Source organism: Squalius cephalus (genome assembly GCF_949319135.1).
Source record: "Squalius cephalus genome assembly, chromosome: 6".
Lineage (NCBI taxonomy): Eukaryota > Metazoa > Chordata > Actinopteri > Cypriniformes > Leuciscidae > Squalius > Squalius cephalus.
In genome coordinates, this window is record NC_137127.1 from 12,535,636 (window position 1) to 12,560,721 (window position 25,086).

At 36.4% G+C, this 25,086-nt stretch overlaps 1 protein-coding gene across 1 annotated transcript; it reads left to right on the plus strand.

Moving 5' to 3' along the window:
- Window positions 1-61: 61 nt before the first annotated feature.
- On the plus strand, window positions 62-24,567 carry bmal2 (basic helix-loop-helix ARNT like 2). The gene is made up of 17 exons (XM_079873652.1): window positions 62-3,328; window positions 10,882-11,008; window positions 12,332-12,385; window positions 12,487-12,528; window positions 12,748-12,905; window positions 13,061-13,140; window positions 13,314-13,406; window positions 14,021-14,138; window positions 14,677-14,823; window positions 15,678-15,918; window positions 17,762-17,868; window positions 18,494-18,644; window positions 18,777-18,844; window positions 19,233-19,350; window positions 19,732-19,822; window positions 19,923-20,022; window positions 20,680-24,567. Exons 1-17 carry the CDS (start codon window positions 3,271-3,273, stop codon window positions 20,829-20,831), a joined length of 1,905 nt encoding a protein of 634 aa, XP_079729778.1. The 5' UTR covers window positions 62-3,270; the 3' UTR covers window positions 20,832-24,567.
- Window positions 24,568-25,086: the final 519 nt, after the last annotated feature.

The following is a 25,086-nucleotide window of genomic DNA, read 5'->3' on the forward strand; positions in this document are numbered from 1 at the left end:
AGTACCGTACTGACCTAAAAACAATGTCATGAAGGTCTTTTTTTTTTTTTTTTTTGGTCACATAACAAGTTGTGGTTGCGCAATACTGACAATGATTTGGCAGACAAAATAATTTTGAATTTTAATAATATTGCTCCAATGTTTTCCTCCAAAATAAATAATGATAAAAGGTTATGTCTTATCGCGACATTTCTTTTTCTCAAGAAATTGAACCTAGACTAGTTTTTCTTTCTGGACAATTACACAACCTAGACATTTTTACTTTTTTGGTAACACTTTGCAATAAGGTTTCATTATAGTTAACATGAATTAATAATGAACAATTCTTCTAAAGCGTTTATTATTCTAAAATTACAATTAATTTCAACATTTACTAATACATTATTAAAATCAAAAGTTGTATTTGTTAACATTAGTTAATGCATTGTGAACCAACATGAACAATGAACAGCAGTATTTTTATTAACTAACATTAACTAAGTTTAATACATAGCATAACAAATGTTTTGTTCATTGTTAGTTTATGTTAATTAATACATTATACATTATGAGACCTAATTGTAAAATGTTACCAATTTTTTTAATTTGTTGAATTTTTATGTTTTTTGAATAACACTGCAAAAAGGTTCCATATCAGTGACCCATATACTTTTACTAAAAATTATTTATTATTTAGTAAGTTCTATATTCATATTTGCATAGTGATACTATTGTCCATGACACTTTCTGTTTTTAAATAACAGAGTGACATCTAGTGGTTCACAGGAGTTCAAACATTGATGGGCCCCATTGGCTTCCATAGAATTTTTCCCCCATGGAAGTCAATGGGGCTCATTAACTGTTTGGTTACCCATATTCTTTCAAATATCTTCTTTTGTGTTCAGCAGAAAAAAGAAACTCATTCAGGTTTGGAAAAACTTGAGGGTGAGTTAATGATGACACAATTTTCATTTTTAGGGTGAACTGTCCCTATAAGTGTTCAATTATATTTGAGCTTTACTGTGCTGGAGACTATCAGGGTTTTAAAAAGAAATTCATGAAGCATTTGTCTTGCATCATACATCATAGTGTATGGCCAAGCATTAGACGCAACAAATAAAAATAAAATAATAATTTTGAACTATATGCAAATATCACAAAGCACGCTATCTTTAGCCTACCTATGCTTCTCCTGTGACTCATTTATTCTCCAAGCTCTTCATCATTATTATAAGGGCTTTTAAAAACATATTTATAAAGAAAAAACGTGTGAAACATATATATATATAGAGCTGAGAAAATTTACTAAACTACAGAAATTCTTTACTTTTCTGTAAATAATTATTTAATTGCTTGTGGGTATTTGTGTTGTTTGTGGCTGTAAAACAGCAGTGTCAGTTTTAGTTGCAGCTACATCTATGAGATCAACAGAGTAAAATAAAAATGATTAAGATGTGCAACTCTTGTCCACTAGTTGGCGCTAGTGTTCAATTTTCCATTCAGAGTTAGTTATGCTTAATCAACCGTGTAGATGCAAACAGGGAGGGTAGTACGGTTGTGGGAGTTTTTGAATCATAAGAAAAAAATAACTCAAAATAAACCCTAATATTAGGCTACCTTTTTTTATTGCTGATCTCACAATATACTTTGAAACCCTTACAAACGTGAGATCACAAAACAAAAAGTATAAAAATGTTAAAGCTTTTCAAATGAATGTTACTGCCCTAATATTAGCACTTATTATCCCAATATATTTGTGTCTTATATATATATATTAGGTTTTAGATGTTGTTATTCTATTTCACATAGGCTACTCTGAACTGTATCCTACTACAATTACTTATATTTGCCTTGTAGCCTACTTTTTGCATTGTACGTCTGTAATTGAACTAAATAAAAAGACACTTCCATAAGATACATTTAAATTTAGTTTCTTCAGATCACAATGATTAGAATCGAAATAAGAACAGATGCCGCACTAAGAACAGTCTTTATTTTTTCACGTGACCCCCCCCCCCCCCACACCACCACCACCACCACCACCACCACACACACACACACACACACACACACACACACTCGATTTTCAAATATACAATAGTTCCTCTAAAAAAAAAAATGTATGAAATTTAAATAGACATTTAAAAACATTATATAAAGGGGCGTTTCATGTTAAAAAAACATGCGATTTCACTTTTTTATTTCAAAGATATTATTACCTATATAGCCTAGCTATCATCGTTTTTATTTATTTAGTTAACAGCATGAACGAGCAAATGTTTGATTGACATGTTTTTTTCATTAAATAATATTTCCCGGTGAAAGCATTATACACAATGATTACTCAAATGACTACTCAAATTGAACAGGTAAATTTGATTGCCACAATGAATAAAAAAAAAAAAAAAAACAGTAGAATTCAGGCTCAATTTTAAAATGTCAATGTGGTTTGTAATACTTTGTAGGCTACTTGAAGTACTGTAGAATAGTAGGCTACTGTACATTTCTAAAATATGAATTTGCTGCAAACAAATAGGCATATGATAATATTTACAGGCGATGTAAGACATTATTACAATCGCTCCTTTTATGACATAAAAGGCTTTAAAATATGTTGACACTCTTAGCCAAATAGAATAGAGAGCCTAACAAATTTAAAAAAAAATTTTTTTTTATAGGCTAGGCTACTGATAAACTTACCCCAACAAATAATCATAACAACAGGCCTATGTTACTTATGTACTTTGAGGTAATGCCTTAAGAAAACAAACAGTTCTGGTCTAAATATAAATATGATGGTGCAGAAGCTGAATGCGACAGGGTTGAATCACATTGCTGCAATCGAAAAGATGACAGTGTCCAGCAGCGCCCGTTCCGTTCAGGACCCGCATACCGCCATCGCATCCGTGACCGCATTTTTCTCGGCTTGCGTAACATATCGCGTGACTTACTAGGTTAGTAACGTGAGGGTAAGGACAGCACGAGAAGGCGGTGTGATGATGGTAGGAGGAGATTGTGCGCCGTCGTCTTCCGCGTTTCCCGGGATTTCAACCACTGTCCTGCTTACATCGTGTCCTCTCCTTGCACGTTTTTACGCTCAGCCCACCCTCCCAATTCAGTTAGCTGCTAGTTGAAAAGAAAAATAATTGAATCAATATACAGGCCTCGCCGTCCCCCCGTCCCCCCGTCCCCCTCCTCCCTTTTCTCTCTCCCCCCTTTGCAAATAACCACCGCCTTCGGTTCTCCACATGCAGCATCGGAGTCCTGGGCCGCGGCGTACCGGCTCCAGCCATGTCGGCGAGGAATACAGCGGCTGGCGGCGGTGACGGAGCGACGGGGGAAAATACAGGTAACGCCGCCTGAAACAATACAAGTTAGTCCACCCTCAACGGGTCCGCATGAAGTTGGGTGTAATTGCGCTGTGTGCCGGCCGGGCGGAGGAGAGGGGAGATCTCGGTGTTCCCCGCTGATTGGTTTGCACACTCGCGTTCGCAGCGAAACTAGGTCAGTAGTTCAGTAGAGCGAACTCTAGCAAACACAAGCAGGGCTGCATAGGAGCTGCTCTCAGAGGCACATTTGGGTCTTTAACGCCGCGTTTAATCATATATTCTGGTTTTAATGTGACTGACAGGCACGTATTTTAAATGTAGCTTGTTTTTCTGTAGATATTTTGCGAGGCCTTGGCTGATTGGCTGCCGTCGCATTCAGTCAGTTCAGTTGTGGTTTATTTTAAACGTCTTAATAAATGTATTTACATGCTACTGGCGACTTTTTCTTTTTTGTTTTGTTGAACTTTGTTTCGTTCATATGACCAACTATTTTTACATACTATATTTTCCTAAACCTAACCTACTCCGAGGATCGAAAAAAAAAGAATCGGATCCGGAAAAACACGTCAAATCGACGGTTTACTGTGTTTACATTTGCGTATAAGGGTCGGAAATAGTAATGTAGCTATTCTGTTTGTCATTCTGATAACTTACATGTTTTAATTATTCATGTTCCTTAACAAATTTAGCTATTCTTTTAATAGTACTTTTGAGGAATGATTTCCTACGTTTGTAGAAATAAGTAAAGTTTTGAACTCAGCACTCTATTGTTTAACACAAAATATACAAAGTAATCAGAAATTTAATTTAAAATTCTGACTATTAACTGAGACATAAATGGTAGTTAAGTTAAATGGTAAACAAACAGAAAATGTGATGACTATTAACTGATTAGTTCGTTTCACAAACCCCATGTATCTCTAAACGTTGTCATAACCAATCAAAAAGTAGTAAACAGTGTTTTGGTTTATTTTAAGATTGATATGTTCTCGGTTCTCAACCATTAGCTTACAAATAGAAAACTTGGCTATAATGCTGGTTTCATACTGCTGTTTCATTGACTTCTCACTGTTTTGATAGTGAAATGAGTTCACAAAAACACAAAAGATCACAAAAACTCTGTCTAGCACAGATGCCTTTCCCCTAGTGAATTCAGTGTCCTCTTTAATGAGTGAAACTGCATGTTGTTGTGACGTAAATGTGAATCATTCGCATTGTGAGGTCATCGTGCTGCCTGATGTAGTCTGATTTCTTGTAACGTGACGGTTGTGTAATATGTAGGTCAAACACTTACACAGCGCACGTGCAGGCTTGGGCTGTGATGCCCTCCTCTTCTTCAGGCGTTGCTTTCTCTTTTCAGCCTAATATAATCAGCGAGCCTTTGCATATCTAGCCTATAAACAATCCGAAACAAAGCTGTTTAATGTAATAGGACAATTGTGTTAATAATTCCTGCTAAACGTGTAACCTAAATCTGCTGCCAGTTTGGTTCGTCTGGTCTCGTGACAGACACCCCCTCCCTTCCCCAACACTGAGAAACGTGACTGGAATTTAGGGTCTTATCTGGAAAGTGTGTCTCTTAGGTAACTGGCCTTTTGAGTTATAGTTTCCAGTCATTTCACTGATAGGCGTTTTTTCAGGTCAGTTATTTACTTTCTGGCCCATCTGATAAATTATAACTTAGCTGACAAATAAATGCACTTGCCCTGGCAAATTGTCTGGGAATTATTCATGGAGGAACAAGACAGCATAATATCAATACCATCTCTTAATGATTTAATGTGGGGTATACCTCAATGACAATATATAGCCTATTAATATTTGGAGATAATAAAGAGAATAAAATGTTAATTAAAAGTGCATTGCAAAAACAATGCAATGCATTAGAAAAATGCACATAGAATGAGCTGAGTCCTACATTTATAATATTATATTTAATATATTATTTATTATATTAAATTTTTTATATTTCACTTATTATATTTAGTGCTGTCAAATCGATTAATCGCATCTGACATCTAAAATTGTGTTATATTATATGTCTGTGTGCATGTGTGTATATATACATACTGTATACACACACATATATGTTTATGTACATGTATGTATTGTCGAGTTGACTGGAGACTGTTATATTCAAACATGATTCACTAACACACAGACACTGACTGACTGTTTTTGACCAAAGGGTTTGGAAACATTTAGGATTCAGTTATGATTAATTAAAAAATTCATCACAGTATAAATATGTATGGGAGGTATACATTATATACACAAACAGACAGACATAAAACATCAAATGTTTTAATAGAAGATCATAGTCTTTATGTATTCATAAAAGTAGGTCAGAAGAACAGGGGTGTATTACGGTGTTTTTGCACTGTTTAAACAACACTTTGACCACTGCATGTCTAGATGTAGATGTCTGATGTAGATGAAATGTGTTGAGTCTGAGCTACAGGGAAGATTTTACATCTCAGAGGACCTTATTGCATGAAAGTCATGGAGAGCAAGTATTTGTTGTATTAGTCAGTAAATTTGTTTGAGAAATGTTATCGCAATTTATAATCAATTCTTTTTAAGGAATAAGGAACTGTATTTTAGTACAATTAAAATGAGAGTTATTAAGCTGAGCATTTAAGATCGTAGTGTTAGTGGGTCGTCCCTGTAAGTGTTGAATTTACACTTTGTCATGGTCCTCTGATTTGAATGGTGAGGCTATTTTGAGTAGCCTATGCGTTTGATTAAAGTTTTTTTCATGGTCTCGTTCTCAAGGACCTCTTTACAACATTGTTTTTAAATCCTGGAGATCATAGTCAGGAGTGATTGTTTGGCTGTCAGTCTTTCAGATTATCCCATCGCAACTCTTTGTGTCAGTTTTATGGCTTGCACTCAACTTCCTCTCCTGTCAAAGAGATGGTTTCCGGTTGCCTACATGTCTAGACATCAGAAAATCATGTGATTGTTGATTATGCTATTTAGATGTTAAGCATTTGAACTGATTGTCTTGCCTAGTTTCACGTTCTTGGTTATTCATGTTTGTATAGTGATTATTATTTATGTTAAAGGAGTAACAGCATCAAGCAAGTTTATCCAGTTTATAGCAAATCCACATCAAAATAATTTCTTGTCATCAAAATCTGTGACTAGGTGTGTTATAATAAAATATAATCAAACTTTCTTAACTAAAACATGCAATACAAAGTGTAATTGGCAGATAAAAGGATTACAAGCAATAATAATGAATACATTAACATTTAAAGTCTATGCAACAATTTTTCTTACTCATTAAGGAGTAAACACGAATAAGCGTGAGACTAAACTCACGTGATCCATCAGAAATATGTACGGTTTGTAAAAAGAATGATTCTTTTATATAGGCTAGCTACATATTACTTTTATTGTTCCATTTTTGAGTTAGTTTAATTAGTAAATGCTTTTTAAAATAGCGCTCTAGCTTAAGTGGTGGTTATAGCCCTGTATTAATTGCCCAATTATCAAAATGATAAAGTGTTCTAAATTGTCAGCTGTGGAGGCAAGGCACTTTTGTAATTTGTTAGAAAAATGAGGTCATGTCTAAACTTGAATACCTTTTTTAAACTAATTTGTCACATTTATGGATTCTCACATTTCTAGAGTAAAAATTGCGCGTTTTGAAATTAGGGAAAGTTGAAGTCATTTTCACTACATTAATATGAAAAAGTCTGGAAATAAACATCAGTGCCTTCTGAGTTTTGCTTTAGTCATACAGAAAATCTGCTGTTTATTGCCACGATGCTTCAACTGGCTTGGTTTGTGGTTTTAAACAACCTAGACATTAGTAATGGACATTTTGGCTTTAGTGACAGGAATGCGCCAGTGTTTTATTCAACCATGGGAAGAATTAACATGGTTTTTCATCTAAATAATCAATCATTTGTTGTTCAATTTTAATAAGGCACTAAACCATTTGTCAATTTCACAGTTTATCAGTAACCATAGCTTTTCTTTTTAAGCTTAAACCTCACACAACAAATAATTGCAAGATGTCTGTTTATTTAATCAATATTTCATGTGTATATATTTATTTATTTAGTTGTTTTTGGCAAGTAGCCATTTAATAAGTGGAGTAATCTACATTCAGCCAGTCATTGATGGAAAATAAATCCATTCAGGTTGATAGCAGACCCCTCAGCCACAGTGACTTTTTATCTCTCAATTCTGACTTTTCTTCTCTCACAATTGTGTCTGTTGGTCTTAGAGGCTTAACACAACAGGTGAAGCAGGCGGAAAAACAGATTGCACTGTGAAAGCCTGTTCATGAATAAGTTGCTCTGCTCACAGGGAGTTTGTGAATGGATTTTGGTGGTCAATGGCTATAACAGATGGCAAATACAGCTTCATTATTTCCCTTGGTGGCAGGTAAAAAAAAAAAAATCATACCAAAGGTTTTTTTTAACAAATACTATGATCACCTCATGTGAAGTGAGTTTTTTTCCGGGTTATAAAGTCAGAATTGCGTGATATAACTGATATAATGAGCTGGAAAGTCCAAAATAATTAGTTTTTTTGCTCAGAATTGCAAATTAATGTCTCACAATTCTGAGTTTATAACTTGCAATTGCAACTTTAAAGTATATCATACAACTCTATGAGAAAAAAAGTCGGAATTGCGAGTTTATCACGTAATTACGAGAAGAAAAATAATAACAATGCATTGGCGGAAACAAGGTTCCATACCCTCTGTTTCATGTCGGGGTTGTGATTTATTTTTGGGATCACTTAAGTTTTTGTGTCACAAGTGATATATTGATTGAAAATGTAAAGGTGATTTGGCAGCGTAAGTTATTGTGATACCCAACTTAAAGAAGAGAGAGCTGATAACACGATGTTATGACCTGTCTAAGCTCAGGCCGCGAATCACAAATCATTCTTCACTCGCAAAACCTCAAAGATGCCAGCCAGCTAGATAACTTAACCATGTTGACATGTTTAAAGTTTTGCAGGACACAAACACTATGATCAACTAACAAATGACAATGCGTCAACAGTAGTTATTATAGAACCATGTGTTTACCTGTCAAACATTTAGCTGAACAGTCACTTAAATGCTTAACTCAGGTTGATGAAGCGTAAAATACTACCAAGGTGTGGTGCCAAAAGTGTGCTAAAATCGATTCCCTGACCTACTTTCATGCACTTTTGTCACATTTCTTTGCACAATGGTTGAAGTAGGCCTAAATAAATTGAAGTCGGACATGTTTCTCATGCAGCTCAGCGTAAAGTATAGGCTTATGAATAATTAGCTCACCTTATGACATGATCATTTTTCTTTGTGATGACAAGTAGTGTTTACAGTGACCGTTTTTTCAAGCAATTTAGTTGGACTATCTAGTACTGACTTGACTACTGAGGCACTTTTGCAAAGTGTGGGTGTGTATTGCTTTTAATGCTTTTAAAGAGTATTACACTCACAATGCATTTGTTTTGAGAATGAAGCAGGTAAGGTTAATATGTGAGTGATGTTTTCGTTTTGAGGTTGAATACTTATACTTTGGAATATGATTGTTCCATTCCTACGCATATGCATGCGTGTATGTATGCATGTGTATGCGTTTGAATGGTCCTTGAAAATCCTCAAATCAGTGTGAATAGTGAGTCATTGAAATGGCCTTTCTCTTGTGTAAATGACATCACACAGTTGTCATGAGCGCTAGCATCTAAATGCAGGTCAGTGGAGTCCAGATAATATCATGAGCCAGTGAAAGACGGAGCTCTTCATTGTTGGGTACGGCCTTCCTATCGGCCTAATAAAACCAAATAATCCCACCGCAGATCTTCACTCCAGCGCGCAGAATTAAAAATCAGGTTGTTGCTGATCTGTTAAAGTCTATTTAGGTCACAAGGCTTGCAGAGGACTGTTAAATATAGGAGCCAGGGCCACAAGCTGTGTTTGGTCTGGCCCGTGCCATTGTCGCCCGAACCTGATGGCACTGTGAAAACACACACACAGTACAGTACACACGTGTACACATGCCTGAGGACGAGTGTGTCTGTTGGTCTTAGAGGCTTAAAGGAACAGGTGAAGCAGGCGGGAAAAACAGATTGCACTGTGAAAGCCTGTTCATGAATAAGTTGCTCTGCTCACAGGGAGTTTGTGAATGGATTTTGGTGGTCAATGGCTGTAACAGATGGCAAATACAGCTTCATTATGTCCCTTGGTGGCAGGAAGTGCTGCAGAGTTTGATTTAAAAAAAAGTCACACTGCAGTTATTTGAACAAATATTATGATTGCGATATGAACTGATATGAACCGCCCTCATGTGAAGTGAGTTTTTTTCTCATCGTAACTTTACTTCATCATGGACTAGGCTAGTTGTTGTTGTTATTTCAATAATATAATTTTTTCCATTAAAGTTATTATTATTATTGATAATAATACTTTTGATGTTTTTAATATGCTTTCCATTCTTGTGAAATGTTGTCATCCCCTTCGGTTCCCCAGTTTTGTTATTTGATTTGTATAGTGATAATGTGGCAAAAATGTTCAGAAAAAGTAAAGAGAAGCTGGTGCACTTTGCATTCACAATGCATTTCAACTCCGCAAAATCATGTCGTGAACCAAGCCACTCTTTTTTTTCTTTTTAATGTTTATATATTTATTATGCACTGGCCGAAGATGCACTGCAATTTCATTGTATACCTGATGTGCAATGACAATAAGGATTCTTATCTTATCACCTGCTAGAGTTTGTGTGGAGTACTTGCCCTTTAACTTTGTTGCCCTTTAATATATTTGTTTAAATTGCATTTTTCTGCAGTTTAATAATCACACTAGGCCAGTTAGCCATGGATTTTTTTTTCTTTCGATAAATAGAAAACAAAACTGAAATGGTATCTATTGACGTCAAGAGATTTTTTTCCATCAGATTCCATTGCCTTCATTTGAAAGAGTAACTAAAACCTGCTGAGTGAGAATTTTTTTTTTTTTTTTTTTTTTTTTGCCAAAACCCAGAAGCTAAATCTATTTGAACTCAATGACTGTATGGTGTTTGACTGGTGTTTTGTCCTCAGACTGGATATAATGTAAATAAACCTAGATACACTGCCATAAAGGCTTCTGGTTTTGAAGCCTTGTTTGTACAGGAAGCCAAAGAGCGTATGTTAATTGATGTTTCATTGTCTAAATGGGCCGATAGATGAGCATAAAGGAAGGAGTGATGCAAGTTCTAGCGGTGGTTAAGTAGGTTGTCTGTGTTGTGCTTATTGTCCGCCTGCCTCATACAGCAAGTAGTTCTCTCTGAACTTCCTCTGTTTCTAAGAACCAGGTATAAACTGGGTTTCTGGGTTTTAAGATTTTTTTCTTGTGACTGCTTTCACTAGATAAAAATGTCCTGTTTATTATTTAGGTCGCCACACAGACAAAAAGTATCATTCTGAATTCACATAAAAATCTGTTATGAAATCTATTCCACGGTGCCCTGGTTCCAATATGTGGCACGTAGTTGAACATTGCAGTCCTGCCTACTTCACAATGTTTTGGCACGTTTCTTTTTGTCACTTTACTAAAATAAATCCCTCCCACTAATGGCAGGAGATGCATTAGAGGAACCCCAGGGCCTCTCCGTCTCTCTGTCTGGTTTGATGACCCCCACCTCAGTCATCGGCATGGCCTCAGGCATGGAGCTGCCCAGGAAACGGAAAGGCAGCATGGACATCCCGTAAGTACATTTTTTAATATTTTTTATTTGTCTCTAGTAGTTTGACAAAAATATGACAGTAACTGTGCATATCACAATATTGTTTGTTTTTTTGCAGTAAAATAAAATTAAAGATGAAATGTTTTGTATATTAACAATGTAAATAACAGTATGATATTGCCTTTTTTAAATAATAAAACATTAAGTTAAAAATAATAATGATTTAATTTAAATTTTATATACACCATTTTTCAGAAGTTGTTTTATTTTGAAAGAAATTAATACTTTTATCCAGCAAGGAGCACAGATTTTAAAAAAATGTATCAAATGTGACATTTATAATTTCTATTCCAAATAAATGCTGTTCTTTTGAACTTTCTATTCATCAAGGATTCCTGAAAAAAAATGTATCAAGGTTTTCACAAAAGAATTAAGCAGTTTCAGCTGTAATAATAAAATCAACATATTAGCATGATTTCTGAAGGATCATGTGACCCTGAAGACTAATAATGATGCTGAGCATTTATCTTTCCCATCACAGGAATAAATTACATTTTAATTATTTATTAAAAAGTTATTTGAATTTATAATAGTATTTCACAATATTACTGTTTTGCTGTATTTTTGATCAAATAAATGCAGCTTTGATGAGCATAAGAGACTTCTTTCTTTGAATGGTAGTGTCATTTATTCCTAAACATTTTTTTAATTTATTATTTAACTCTATTTATCTCCTTTGTATAGTTTATGTGTTTATTAGGAAGTTGATAGACACAAAGCAAAAGTAATGTTTGTTCATAAGTTAATAAATATGGCAGCAGTGCAAAAACATCTTCATATTGTATAACTTTATAACATGAATACAAATAGGTAGTTCTGTCTCTTAATTCTGATTGGTCACTTGCACATACTTGCATATTTGTTTAATTCTATTAATATGGCAAATTGAGAAGTTGTACTAAAGCTGTAAACAGCTGATCTTTTTGGTTTTGCCTAACAACGTATTAACTTGCCTCTGTCTCTTTGATTTTTGCATTATTCTCTCTTTTTATTTTTTGTAAAAAACTGTGCTTCCCACATAAATTATGATATATGCCATACCCCCCCCAGCCTCTAGTGTCTAGAAAGAGTATATATGTGGGTTTGAGATATTGGGCTGATTTGTATGACTAACATCCTCTTGTTTGGCCTGTTATCCCCCGTCCTGCTTTTCTGAATGAGTCGAGATGTGTTGGGAACGGAAGTGCGTGGTCTGTGTATAATGTCCTATTTGAATCACGGCAGCATTTCAGGAGTCACTTTACTCATCTCACCACTTTACTCATCTCACCACTTTGTTTCCAGAGAAACAAAATCTGCATCAAATCTAGACGAGGATATGGAGGATGATCAGGAAAGGTATTGTGCCCATTATCGATACTAAGTATGACTCGCCCTGATCCACAATTTTATTCTTTATTTTTAATGTCTGTATGTCTTTTATTATTTTGTTTTTATAGATCAGAAGGAGACGACCAGCACTTAAAAATTAAGTGCATCAGGTACTTATTGTCTCTAAATATTTATGGGCATTATTTATTTGTTTGTACTTTAATTTATGTATTCTCATTTACCCCCTTTATTTTTCTCCCTTTATTTGTTCCCCCTTTTTATTTGCAGTTTCAACTCCCATTGAAACTCAAAGACTAAAGTAGTTTATTGACGTTATATTTCAGCAAGGTTGAGTATCTTGGTACTTACGACATAATGTCATCTTGTAGGGAACCTCACAGTCAGATCGAGAAACGACGGCGAGATAAGATGAATAACTTGATTGACGAGTTGGCAGCGATGATTCCCACCTGTAACCCCATGTCCCGAAAGCTTGACAAGCTCACTGTGTTACGAATGGCTGTCCAGCACCTCAAATCACTCAAAGGTACCTAGACGACTATCTCTACAATTAGCTTTTTGTGTAGACTAGCATGCACAAAGATTAATATTGAGCTTGAAAATGTATTTTTCCTCATGAATACGTAATTAAAGCGTAACAAAACATGGTCATACAGTGGTGTAATGGAGTCCTGTTTTTAGGAGCGACCAACTCATTTGCAGAAGCCAATTACAAACCTGCATTCCTCCCAGATGATGAGCTCAAGCACCTTGTCCTAAGGGTAAATCCTACAATTTATAGAGCTATGTCTTGAAGCTATGCATTTATAGGAGAAAAAATATCACAGCAAATTATTGACAATGTGGGTGGAAGGTCCTTTTGGACATTTTGACTGTTTGCAATTGCGAAATGACAACATTAAACGTAAACGATCTGTCCCTCTCTCTTGTCCAGGCTGCGGATGGATTTCTCTTTGTGGTTGGCTGTGATCGTGGAAAAATTGTCTTCTTCTCAGAATCTGTTTCAAAAATCCTGAATTACTGTCGGGTAGGAGAATTAGTATTTTCAATTGAAAGTAGCTAAAGGCTGCTAAAAAAAAATCGCTAAATGTCACCAGATGACGTAATTCACCAATTGTCTGCAGTTTACATCGTTTTTTTACATCGGTTTTCTCTCAGTGCTCACATACTGTAATTTTTATATAATATATGGCTACCAAATGTCCAATACAGCTGTTCTCATTTACATATTTTCTGTCAGACAATGGAACGAGTATTATAACAGTCCAAAAATGTGCTATATTTGTTGCTAGTCGCTATTTTGAAGAAGAAAAAAGTTGCTACATAGATCTGAAAAGTCGCTAATCAAGTGACAAAGTCGCTAAATTGGAATTCAATCATGTGCACATATGTCTATAAAAACAATTTCAATCCTTTAAGCATAAGATTTTTGTTTAAAGGGTTTTATGAGGTCACAAGTAATAAATCAGTCTAGAATGTCCAAACATTTTACTGGTAGTATAATATTTGAAGTATTTTGAGGACCGTTTTAAAAAATACTAATTAATTTACCTGATGATAACAGTTAAGCTGATGATATTGTGAACTGTTAGCAGAATATATTAGTCAGATCATGGCTCATTTGAATATTTTTCTCCCCAGACTGAGTTAATTGGACAGAGCCTGTTTGATTACGTTCATCCAAAGGACATTGGAAAAGTGAAGGAACAGCTGTCTGCCTCTGAACTCTATCCACGGGAGCGCCTCATAGATGCCAAAAGTAAGCATATTTAGGCCGTATAAATGTTGTTATATGTGTCAAGTATACATGCTTCCTTAATGCTTTGAAGTGCTTAAACAGTTTTATGTCTTTCCGTGCTTAGACAGTTTTATGTTTTTCCGTATACACTGTGTTCAACCTGCTTAATAAACTAAGTAAACACTACCATTTAAAAGTTATTTTGGAAAGAAGTCTCTCATGAGTGATTAAAGTGTTAGTTTATTATTTGTTTATTACCTTCCCACATGTTTCAAACCTGGATTCTGGCAAAAAAGCACAATTAAAAGTAGTCCAAATGACTCATGGGCTGCATTTGAAGCCCATCGAAGCCATAAAATTGCTTTTTGTAAAGAAAACAGGATTGCTTTTTTGTAAGGATTTGGAACAACATGTGGGTGAGTAAATGATAACAGAACATGCATTTTGGGGGAAGCATTCCTTTAACCAATCCAACTCTCTCTTGTGTGTCTGTGTGTGTGTGTGTGTGTGTGTGTGTGTGTGTGTGTGTGTGTGTGTGTGTGTGTGTGTGTGTGTGTAGCGGGGTTGCAGGTGCAGGCTGATCTCCCTGTCGGAGCGGCTCGGCTTTGCTCTGGAGCCCGGCGCTCATTCTTCTGCCGAATGAAGTACAATAAAGTTAGCATTAAAGAGGAGAAGGACTTTCAGGCTGGTGCCTCAAAAAAGAAAGGTCAGTAGAATTACAATTTTACAGTCAAGTTGTTAAAGGTAGTTTTCTAATTCCAGAGATGACATTAAATGAATCAGAAGAGCCTTGTGTTCATGAAGCTAATCGACTGTGTTGAAACACATTACTGAAGTCTTTTGTGATTGCTCTGTAAAAAAAAAAAAAATAGTAGAAATTAAAATAAAGTTTCAATTTCCTTGACTTCAGACCGCATATGAGCGGAAAACATCTTCATGTCTCTGTTCTTGCTGAGAACCAGTTATCCAAGTGGTCATTTTGTGACGTGTTGATGACGTGGCCTGCATATTTTACTCCATTACACACGTCATCTTTTCTTCTTTCTTCTCGCCACATGCAGTAGTGTGAGCACAGCTTGTGGGATTTTATTCCGACAGCTGTATCCCTACAAACTTGGATAGTTGGATAGTGACTTCACTTTGGAAAGTGTTGTGCTGTGATGTCTGGACTTGGATAGCATTGATGTTTCTGTTCTTGGTGAGCATAGTCTTTTCCAAACTGGCCCGAGCAGTTAGTTGACTAGTCATTCAGACAGCCCCGTAAAGCTATGCATTTATTATTTTTATGCATTAAACATGCATTATCAACTATTTTTTTAAAAAATACAGTTTGTTCAACATAAGCAAAAGCTTATATTTAAGCTTTATGTGTCACTTTTGGCACAATACTAAAAAAAATTAAAAATTCATGTTTTTTCACCACACGTTTTTAGATTAAATAGAGCAAATCGAAAAGGGAAGGAAACGTGCACCTTGTGTCCCTCTTTAACAACATATGATGGAACTTTTGGCTCACAGCTCACCTGTAAATTGATTCGTGTTGATTGGCTGCCCCATCAGAGTCCCAGCGGTACTGCACCGTGCACTGCACGGGATACATGCGCGTCTGGCCCACGCGCCAGCTGGGCACGGAGGGGGAGGCCGAGGTGGACAAAGAGAGCTCCCACTTCAGTTGCCTGGTAGCAGTGGGCCGTGTGCACCCCCACACCCTCCCGCAGGCCAACGGAGAGATCAAGGTCAAGCCCACCGAATTTGTCACCCGCTACGCCATGGATGGCAAATTCACCTTTGTGGATCAACGGTTAGTTTACCCTCGTTTTAGGACGAACTAATGTGATTTTTTTTTTTTTTTTTTACTTGGAATCATAGTCATTTGCACAAAAATAGCCTCACAGTATGTAATTACCTTCATTTATTCAGTAGTAAGTTGACTTTACGTGGACACGACATTCTCACTAGAGGGCGGCATGTGTTTTCTTATCAAAACTTGTATTAGTTTGGCACTTGTTAAAGGGAGACAACTATATTTAGTTGTAAGGTTGGGGAGTAACTACACTGTAAACATTTTTTGAAATTGTAAAAAAAGGTTTATTGGAGTATGAATGAAGAAAATAGTCTTTCTACTACAAAATTTCATGCTTAAAGGGTACATAACATGCACAGTTTCACCTAATCTCATGTTAATCTTGAGTACCTATAGAGTAGTAGTGCATCCTTAATATCTCAAAAAAGTGTTTAGTTTTATTATATTTAGAAAAGAAAAATACAGCTTTCCGATTCTCTCCGGAAAAAGCCGAGGTCCTGGAGGCGGAGCTATAGAGTCAAGCGGTAGTTCTTGATTTCCAGCAAAAGACAGAAATCTGATCCAGTTGTACTTACATGAATGGGGTCTTTTATCACTGGGACCGCTCCACGTTTTAATAGCAAACGATTTGCAAATCCAGCGTCGACCTGAGCCTTGTTAATAAAACATTCGTCACTGAAACGACCAGAACACACAACCGCACTTGGTACACTCCGTTGCTGCCCCGGAAAAACAAACTGCATCCACTGTTCCTGTAACGCTGGGTTCTTTGGAAAGCTGAACACGGTAAGCTTTCCCTCACATCCAAAAACACACTTTTTTGGAGACATTCTTGAACAAATCCTATGCAGCGCTGCCGATGATTTCCTGTTGAAGCGCGTTGATGTGCGCGGTCTCGCTCGCTCGCGGGCGAGCTTTTCCGAGAGAAATGCTCATATAAGGAGTTCCACTCTGATCTACGTCATTAGATCCACGATCTAAAAAAAAACAGCCGAAACTTGTACCAACCCGGAAGTAAGATTTTCAGCATAGAAATTCTCCGTTATTCGTCCAAAATATTTTTTTAAAACTTTGCCCATGTTTAGCATGAGAATCCATCTCTTTAACACTGTAAACAACTCTGAATACATGAAACACCATTGTACCCCCCCTTTAATTCAATGTTACTTGCCGTTTGTTTTGTAATTATTTGTGAAATTTACTAGCTGAGAAAATTTGAGTAAATCATAAACCATTTTTCGTAATAGTATTAATACTTAACAGTATTTTTCAGTAATCTATGTAAATTATTTAAAATATAATAAAAATATAGTACAAATTAAAATATAATACATATATAACACAAATACTTTTATATAATAAGAATAATTATGAAGAAAATCATTCTAGTATTTTTGCTTTTTAATCTGCTCAAGTTTGATCGTTCAATGATAATTGAAGCTGATAATTTAAGATGAACTGAATAATTTCTGGTGTACCAAATATAATGAATGCTTTGAAACCATCTTTTATTTATGTTTTTTTTTTCTTTTTTTTTTTTAAACACTCTCATAATCTGCAATTGGTCGGAAATGCAAATAGTCCCGCCCCAAACTCATAGCACGGCTGTCATGTAAGGATAGCCGAGATTCTCAAATGATAAGGTTTGATGGTGCCCCACAGTGTTTACACTTTCTCTGGGAAATCAACCTGTCAATGGTTTACTTACAGTTGCCTCTGCATGTTGTGATAGGAGAAAGTATTTAGTATTGAAAAAAATGACACACATCACCTTTACGTTTTATGTACAGTGAAGAAATGTGATTTAAGAAACTGCTGTCCATTTGTATTATCCACACAGAGCCACCATTATTCTGGGTTACTTACCCCAGGAGCTGCTGGGCACATCCTGCTATGAATACTTCCACCTGGACGACCTGCCTCATTTGGCGGATAGACACAGAAAAGGTACAGTGCATCTAGATTCTTACTATTAGAAACAATGGAGCTGTAAACAGAGTATCCTGAAAGTATTTTCCAAGAAACTGGGCGGATTGCCTAGAACAGAAAAGGACACGAGTAGCCAAATCCTCATCCATCATTAATCATTAGTCTTACTTCTAAAGAACATTAGAACAGCTTTCAATGGCAGATACGCAAGGCCAGTGCCTCAGAGAGATCCTCATAGATTTATATTGGATTACATGCATGCATGTGCAAGTACAAAAAAAGAAAAACGGTCATTGTTTACTTGCACTCGTGTAGATCCAATCCTGTATATGTTGATGGTACTGACCACTCGTCCGAATAAGGAAAGTGAACGAGGGCCCGTCAAGTTCCTCAAAATATAAAATAAGAGTTAATTTGACTGCTTTTGTGGTGCTTTTTGCTCATTTTGGAGCTTTGACAGCCTGGATCTCCATTTACTTTCATTATATGCAAATAAGTGATCCGTACATTCAACATTATTTTTGTGTTCTATCGGAAATAAAAAGTCATATGGAATTGGAATTTATTTAGTAAATGACATACAATTGTATTTTTGGGTGCACTATCCTTTTAATGTGTCATTTTGGTTGCTTGCTTTTTACAGTGCTGAGGAGTAAAGAAAAGATTGAGACAAATTGCTATAAGTTCAAAACGAAATATGGCTCTTTTGTTACCTTACAAAGTCAGTGGTTTAGTTTTATAAATCCCTGGACCAAAGAAGTAGAATACATAGTGTCAACCAACACAGTTATATCGTAAGTACCCTTTTTTTTTTAGCCCATTTTTGCTATTACTCAGTATCAATGTCATGACTCAACCTGTCGAAGCCAAATTCTGAGATCGATGAGATAACAGATTATTATCGACTCTTTTTCCACCTGACTCAGTGGTAAAAGTAATCCAGGTGGATCAGGGGATAAAGCCGAACAGCCTAGCAGTTCCAAGGCCTCGGAGGGTGAGTATTAAGATCTACCAATGTTGTAAATATGGTTCGTTTCTAGGCGTGTGCCTATAATTTACATATTGGATTGCAAGATCATACACAAGGGAAAAGAGACAAATAGAAATACAAATGAGTTAGACACATTATTCAATGTGCCAGCTGTATGAATGGAATACAGCCTTCCAGTTAAAAGAGCCAGTCGCCTTTTTAGATAGATCACCTTTTTTTCCTTTTTTTAACTGTACTTGTATGCCTTTTGCCTGCATAAAAAAAGCTGCTCTTGGACATTACCAAGACAGATGCAAAGTCCACTTGCTCCCCCCTGTGTTTCGCAAGCCTCTGTTATCATTAACTTTAAACATATCTGGTCCGATAGTAATGTTTGTGTTTTGTTTTGTAGATGATGCCAAGAAGTCTCAACAATTTCCAATCATCCCAGGGATCTCCAGTGCATCAGGCATGATTTACGCTGGATGCATAGGGACCCAAATCGCTAATGAGATAATGGACTATAATAGGTAAACCAATTATGTAGCTTCCTTTCCATTATTATTATTATTATACTTTATTATTATACGTGATTTACAGTGAAATACTACAAGCAATGAAAATTGCAAATGGATTGAATTTAAACTAGTTACCCAACAAATGACTTAAATTGTAAGGTCAATTAGTTTAAGTTTTTTTCCTTCTGTATTTAATATTTAAAAAAAAAATCAGATTTGACTTTTGATTTTTTAGCAGCAGTGTTTTGGCTGTACTTTATCTGTTGTTGCCAGGCAGTTTGCATGGCAAAAGATAAGAAGCACTGCGTCAATTAGTCAGTTTTGATAATATGCAGTTCTGCACATCCCTAAAGAAAAGATCTTTGAATTCTGATGTCACGCTGTTTTCTTAAGGATGAACTCCTCACCATCCAGCGGCAATACAAGTCCGTTCAGTGTACTGCAGGACAAGTCTCCACTGGCCCTTGCGCAGGCCAGCAGCAACGTGAGTCTGCCCAACAACTGTGTCTGTGTGTTTAGAAATGAGTTTACTGGTTTTTGTGCTTTATTGCATTCTAACACAACTGTACTCCTCATGCTGTAAGGTGCCAAATGGGGAAGCAACAGACGTGGAGATGCCTGGCAAATCAAGCTCAGAGGATGAAGCGCGGGGTGGGCCCTTCACAGCGGGTGAAAATCTCATGGGTAGATAAAACAGCACTTTATTGCATTTAGTCATGTGGTACTAAAGATACTATAGCTTGTCAAGAACATGTCTGGGTTTTTCCTGGTGGAGCGAGGATTGTTTTGTAAAAAGAAAATTAAGCCTGTTTTTTAAAACAGCTTTTTTTCACATTATGTAGTTTTGTTTTGTTTATTCTCATTCATATTGATTCTCATAATACAGTAATATGAATTACATTTATGCATTTGCCAGATGCTTTTATCCAAAGCAATCATGGTAGACATTGTATCAGTTTTTGCTTTCTCTAGGAAATGAACTCATGACCATGGCCAGGCAAGCTATGAGAATCATGCTTATTATTTGGTATCAAATATATATATTTGATGATTCGTTAGTAAAACGCTGATCAATATTTTTGTCATGGCAGATGAATGATGATTGGGCCAAATCTATGCTGTTAACTAAGACAAATTTATTAAAAACTATAATCAATACTTTTATGTTTTACAGTTGTTCTTATTAAATGTAGATGTTTTGTCCCTTTTGTTTTTAGAAATAAGTGTGGAAATCTTTTTGAAATTATGTTGCGCTAAAGATACTGTGCAATACTTTGTTTTAACCGAATGAAATATGGCACTCAGTTTTTTCCATTCTCTTCCTCTGTGTCTGTCCTCCAGAGGGAAGCTCTCAGTTGGATCTTGAGGGGGTTCCTGGGTTGGCCGCTCTAAGCACTGATGAGGCAGCCATGGCAGTCATTATGAGCTTACTGGAGACCGATGCCAACCTGGGTGAAGCCGTGGACTTTAACGAGATGCACTGGTCTCTGTGAACACACAGCTCTCTCTTTTTTTTTTTTTTTTTTTTGAAGAACCGTCTTATCTGGAGCTTTTTTAAATTAACCATCCATTAATTTTCACTTGGCAGCCAGCCTTCGACAATTCTTTGACTTTTATGTTTTTAATTTATTAGTGTTTTTAAATGCGTATGGACAAGCTGCGTGGCAGGTTATCTGATGTGGCTGGCCTTGGATGGTGGATGGGGGGGGTCTCTCGGAGTACCTTAAGCTGAGTACCTTAAGCAACAGGACCAGGTTTTATGTGGTCTGGTGTGCATTTCTTCATCTCAGCTCTGAGGTCACTCTTACCCCTTGGCAAGGATCAGAAAGGAGAGACGTTATTGTCCGGTTTTGCCATGTTGAGGAACACATGCCTCAGCCAAGCCATAAGGCAAGAACTAAAATGCTTCACTGTGATCCAGTGGCGTAAGGATTTCAAAATTGTTTCCTTAGTCAATCAACACTTGAACTGTACATGGATGCTTTGAGGCAAAGCTGGACTGATTTTTTTTTTTAATATATGCGTGTGTATATATATATATATATATATATATATAAACGTCATAGGATTCCTTTGGCAAGGGAAGCCTGGTAGTTAATTTTCCCTTTTAGAGCAGAAATTGTCTTGAATTCAATGTTTCATGATGAACAAGAGTGGAACAATGGGGAGGGGTATTGGTGAGCCTTTGTGGTCGTTTGTAAAACAGAACTACTTGAAAATACTGTGTGGAAAAATTGGAAATTTGAGGATCACCGTTAGGCCTGACATTTGTTTTGTTTTTTTCCTCTAGTCTACAAATCTGTGTGCGAATGTGTGCTTTTCTGTCAGACCTTAGTCTGACCTGCCAGGGCTACTCTACTCTTGAAATAGGGCCGTCACTACAATTCACAGGGCCTGGGACAACTTTTTTTACTGATGGGCCCAGTGAGTAAGCTGTATTATAGATATAGAGGATCTGGGAAAATGTTCCCAGTTTTCTCCCCTTCAGGTGTATAATTAGATCTTCTGTTCTGAAGGAATGCCTGGATGGAGATCAGCAACCGGTAAAATGGTGATTGGAAATTGGACAAAGTTGTCTGCAAATAAGGGCAGGGGCTCTCAGGGAACAATTCATGGAAACCCCGTCTCAGAATCCTTTGTCGGATCAGCCAAGTACAACTTTTTAGACACTTGTGTTAAGATGTGTTAAAACTTAAACTTTGTTCTTGGCTTCATTCTTTCATAAAGTGTTGTTCAGTTATGTGCAAAGAGGTATAACATGCTTATGTGAGAAGCATTTAGTAGGTGATTGTTGTTTAAACTTTGTATTTTAGAATTATATCCCATAATGTAATTATGGGAATAAATTTATTTCTACTAAACTTCAAAATACTAACAATCACTTTGTATAGTGTAAAACTCAACAATAGAGTAATGGGGAGAGATGGTCGCAACTTCTTGCTTCAAGCAAAGATTTATTATAAATCCAACCATGAAGTCATGATGGTAACCTACTTTTAAAAGTATAGTTAACCATAAAATGAGCATCTATAATAATTGACTCACCCTCTGTGATGTCTTTTCCAAACCTGTGTGACTTTCTTTTATGGAACAAGTTTAGAATTAAAGAATGTTAATAGCACTTTTTTTTTCAAGTAATGAAAGTCGATTGTGACCAGGGGTTGTCAAGCTTAAATGAGGACTAAAAAGAATCATAGAAGTACAGTCCATAAGATCTGTGCGCTAATTTAAATACAACTTCCACCTCGGTAGATCTCATTTGTGACATTTTCTTGGTTTCGGTGTTGCGTTTTTCCTTATCTTAAGGCTGGAATACACTATACAACTTTTTGTATACCCTGATTTACGTTTCTGCGGGATTTCGTTCTGGTAGAGTGTGATCCTTAGCCGTTCAATGTATGACGTTCATGAGTTCTTGTTGTATGATGCCTAGTAATTTAAAATCTGTTCAGATTTAAAGTCGTGTACTGTATGTTAGCCATTTGGGAAAAAAGAAAACACATTTAGAACAACAAGAAAGTCATTGAAATTACCGTACTCTTACTTTAACCTAAGGCAAGAGACCTAAGAACATGTTTTTACAGTTTTTAAATGGTATTACATTAATCTTTGAATAGATCTATCAAAAGACAATGTCCACTGCAGATTTCAGCCTCGAAAACATGACACTCATTTTGGGCAAATGACCTTCATAGGCTGTTAAAATGATTGAATGATGCCCTTTCTTATAACAATTCCCTGTTTTTTATATTATAATTGAGTTCTTATTTGCATACGCACATCCTCGGGATGTCTTTCTATGTTTCGCACTCTCTTGTAACAAATATTTTCCAAAACAGTTTCTCTCGGGTAATCTCTCAGCTCAGTGAATTCACATTTCAGCCTGGCTTTGTATCCGACTTTGCACATTTTCTTCCCAAATTTTGCTTCCCTTGTTTCTGGTGACCTTTAAATCAGGCGGTCAGCGTACTGTACTGCTTTACTGTGACGGTGCATATGTGCCACAGGAGTCTCATGACCTGGTGATGGAAATGGCAGATTTTGACCAATTATACCAAAGCAATTTGACCGCATATAGACATATATTTCAAGTACCCTTAACGCTCAGCTGCCCTGTGCTGTCAGATGTCTTGTGATTCTGTGACTATGGCGTAAGCTGCTTTTAAAAATGTCTTCATATCATTGTCTGCTCTGCCACATGCTGCCAAGAGCTTACTTGAAGGGAGGAACCCACCCAGCCCATCCAGCGGAAATGAAATCCCGCTAGATGATGTGAACATAATGGGTTTTTATTGTGAAAATAAGTCTCACCGCGATCCATTGCTCACCCAACGCTTGGCTTTGTAAATGTTCCGTATTGCCCCCGAAATACAAAAGTGTAATTTCCTTAAACCTGACTGAAATTTCATGGGAGCAACTGTAAGTGCTTGTCATACAGGTGGTTAGATGTGTTAGCCAATCACAGTTCTTGTAAGATGGCCAGGTTTTGATGGGGCAGTTTCAGCCTTAGGCACAGGAACAGCTGCTTTGTTCGTCCCGATGTACGAGCGTTGAGCCATAACTGCAGGCTGGTGCAATTGTAAAATGACAATTGTGATTTTTATTACTATCCACTCCCCCACATATAGCGTCACTGGTTTTTAACGTGACTATGTTCTGTTTGGAGTGTCGTTCTGCTGTTGCACTCGGCAGAAATCAAGTACTGTACATGAGTTTAAACCACAGACCTTTTCTGTCGCTTTTGTTCTAATTTCAGATCTCTCTCTCTCTATGTAGAATTTCTTGATTTTATATTGTTCCAGTACATTCATGCATGCCTTTTTGTGTACCCTTTGCTTTGCTTCTTTTGTTGTTCTGTTAGCTGTCTAATGGTATTGGATAAAGGTTTTTGCCTTATAAGACAGTGAAAGACTTGTATGTTGTTCTGTTTCTCTTTGATTGTTGAGTGTGTGATGAAATGGGTTTGGATACTCTGAAGACTGTTCATCATTTCCGTGAATATCTCAGTCGGGGAGCAGCCGTTGGGTCAAGCCACCAGATCTGCATGCGTGCAGGGGCCTCGTCCAGGGTGGGCCCTTTTTGTCTTTTGCTTATTTCCTTCTCCTCTGTTTGTTATCAAGCATTGGTATGATGCCATCGCTGCTGCTGTCAACACGTCTGGTTAGTAGCAGAGAATCTGTCTCTCCAGATTGACATGTAAAAAGATTCTTAAATAAACGACATTAGTTTCCTGTACATCTGTGTTGGTTTGTCATGTGTTGAAAATACCTTTTAAATTTTGCATTAGCACACTTGCTTATACGTTTAAACACTACTGCTCAAAAGTTTGTTAGTAAGATGTTTTTTTGAAAGCAATTAATACTTTTATTCAGTGAGGATGCATTAAATTTATCAAAACTGGCTGTAAAAATGTGTTATACATATCATTTTATCAATGTAGGCTAAATGCTGTTTTTTTTTTGTGTGTTTTTTTAACTTTCTATTCATCAAAGAATCCTGCAAAACAATGTATCAGTTTCTGCAAAAATATTAAGTAACAATCGTTTTCAGCATTGAGAATAATAAGAGTTTCTTGAGCATCAAATCAGCCTATTAGATTGATTTCTGAAGGATCATGTGACACTGAAGACTGGAGTAATGATGCTGAAAATTCAGCTTTGAGATCACAGAAATTACATTTTAAAATACTGTATATTATGGTAGAAAGCAGTTGTTTTAAATTATAATAATATTCCACAATACTGTTTT

Excerpts from the sequence above, each read along its gene's own strand:
- bmal2 (XM_079873652.1), top strand. The coding sequence starts at position 3,271 with ATGTCGGCGAGGAATACAGCGGCTGGCGGCGGTGACGGAGCGACGGGG. Across the intron at positions 14,139-14,676 it reads GCGCCTCATAGATGCCAAAA|CGGGGTTGCAGGTGCAGGCT; the intron begins GTAAGCATATTT and ends GTGTGTGTGTAG. Across the intron at positions 20,023-20,679 it reads AGCGGGTGAAAATCTCATGG|AGGGAAGCTCTCAGTTGGAT; the intron begins GTAGATAAAACA and ends TCTGTCCTCCAG.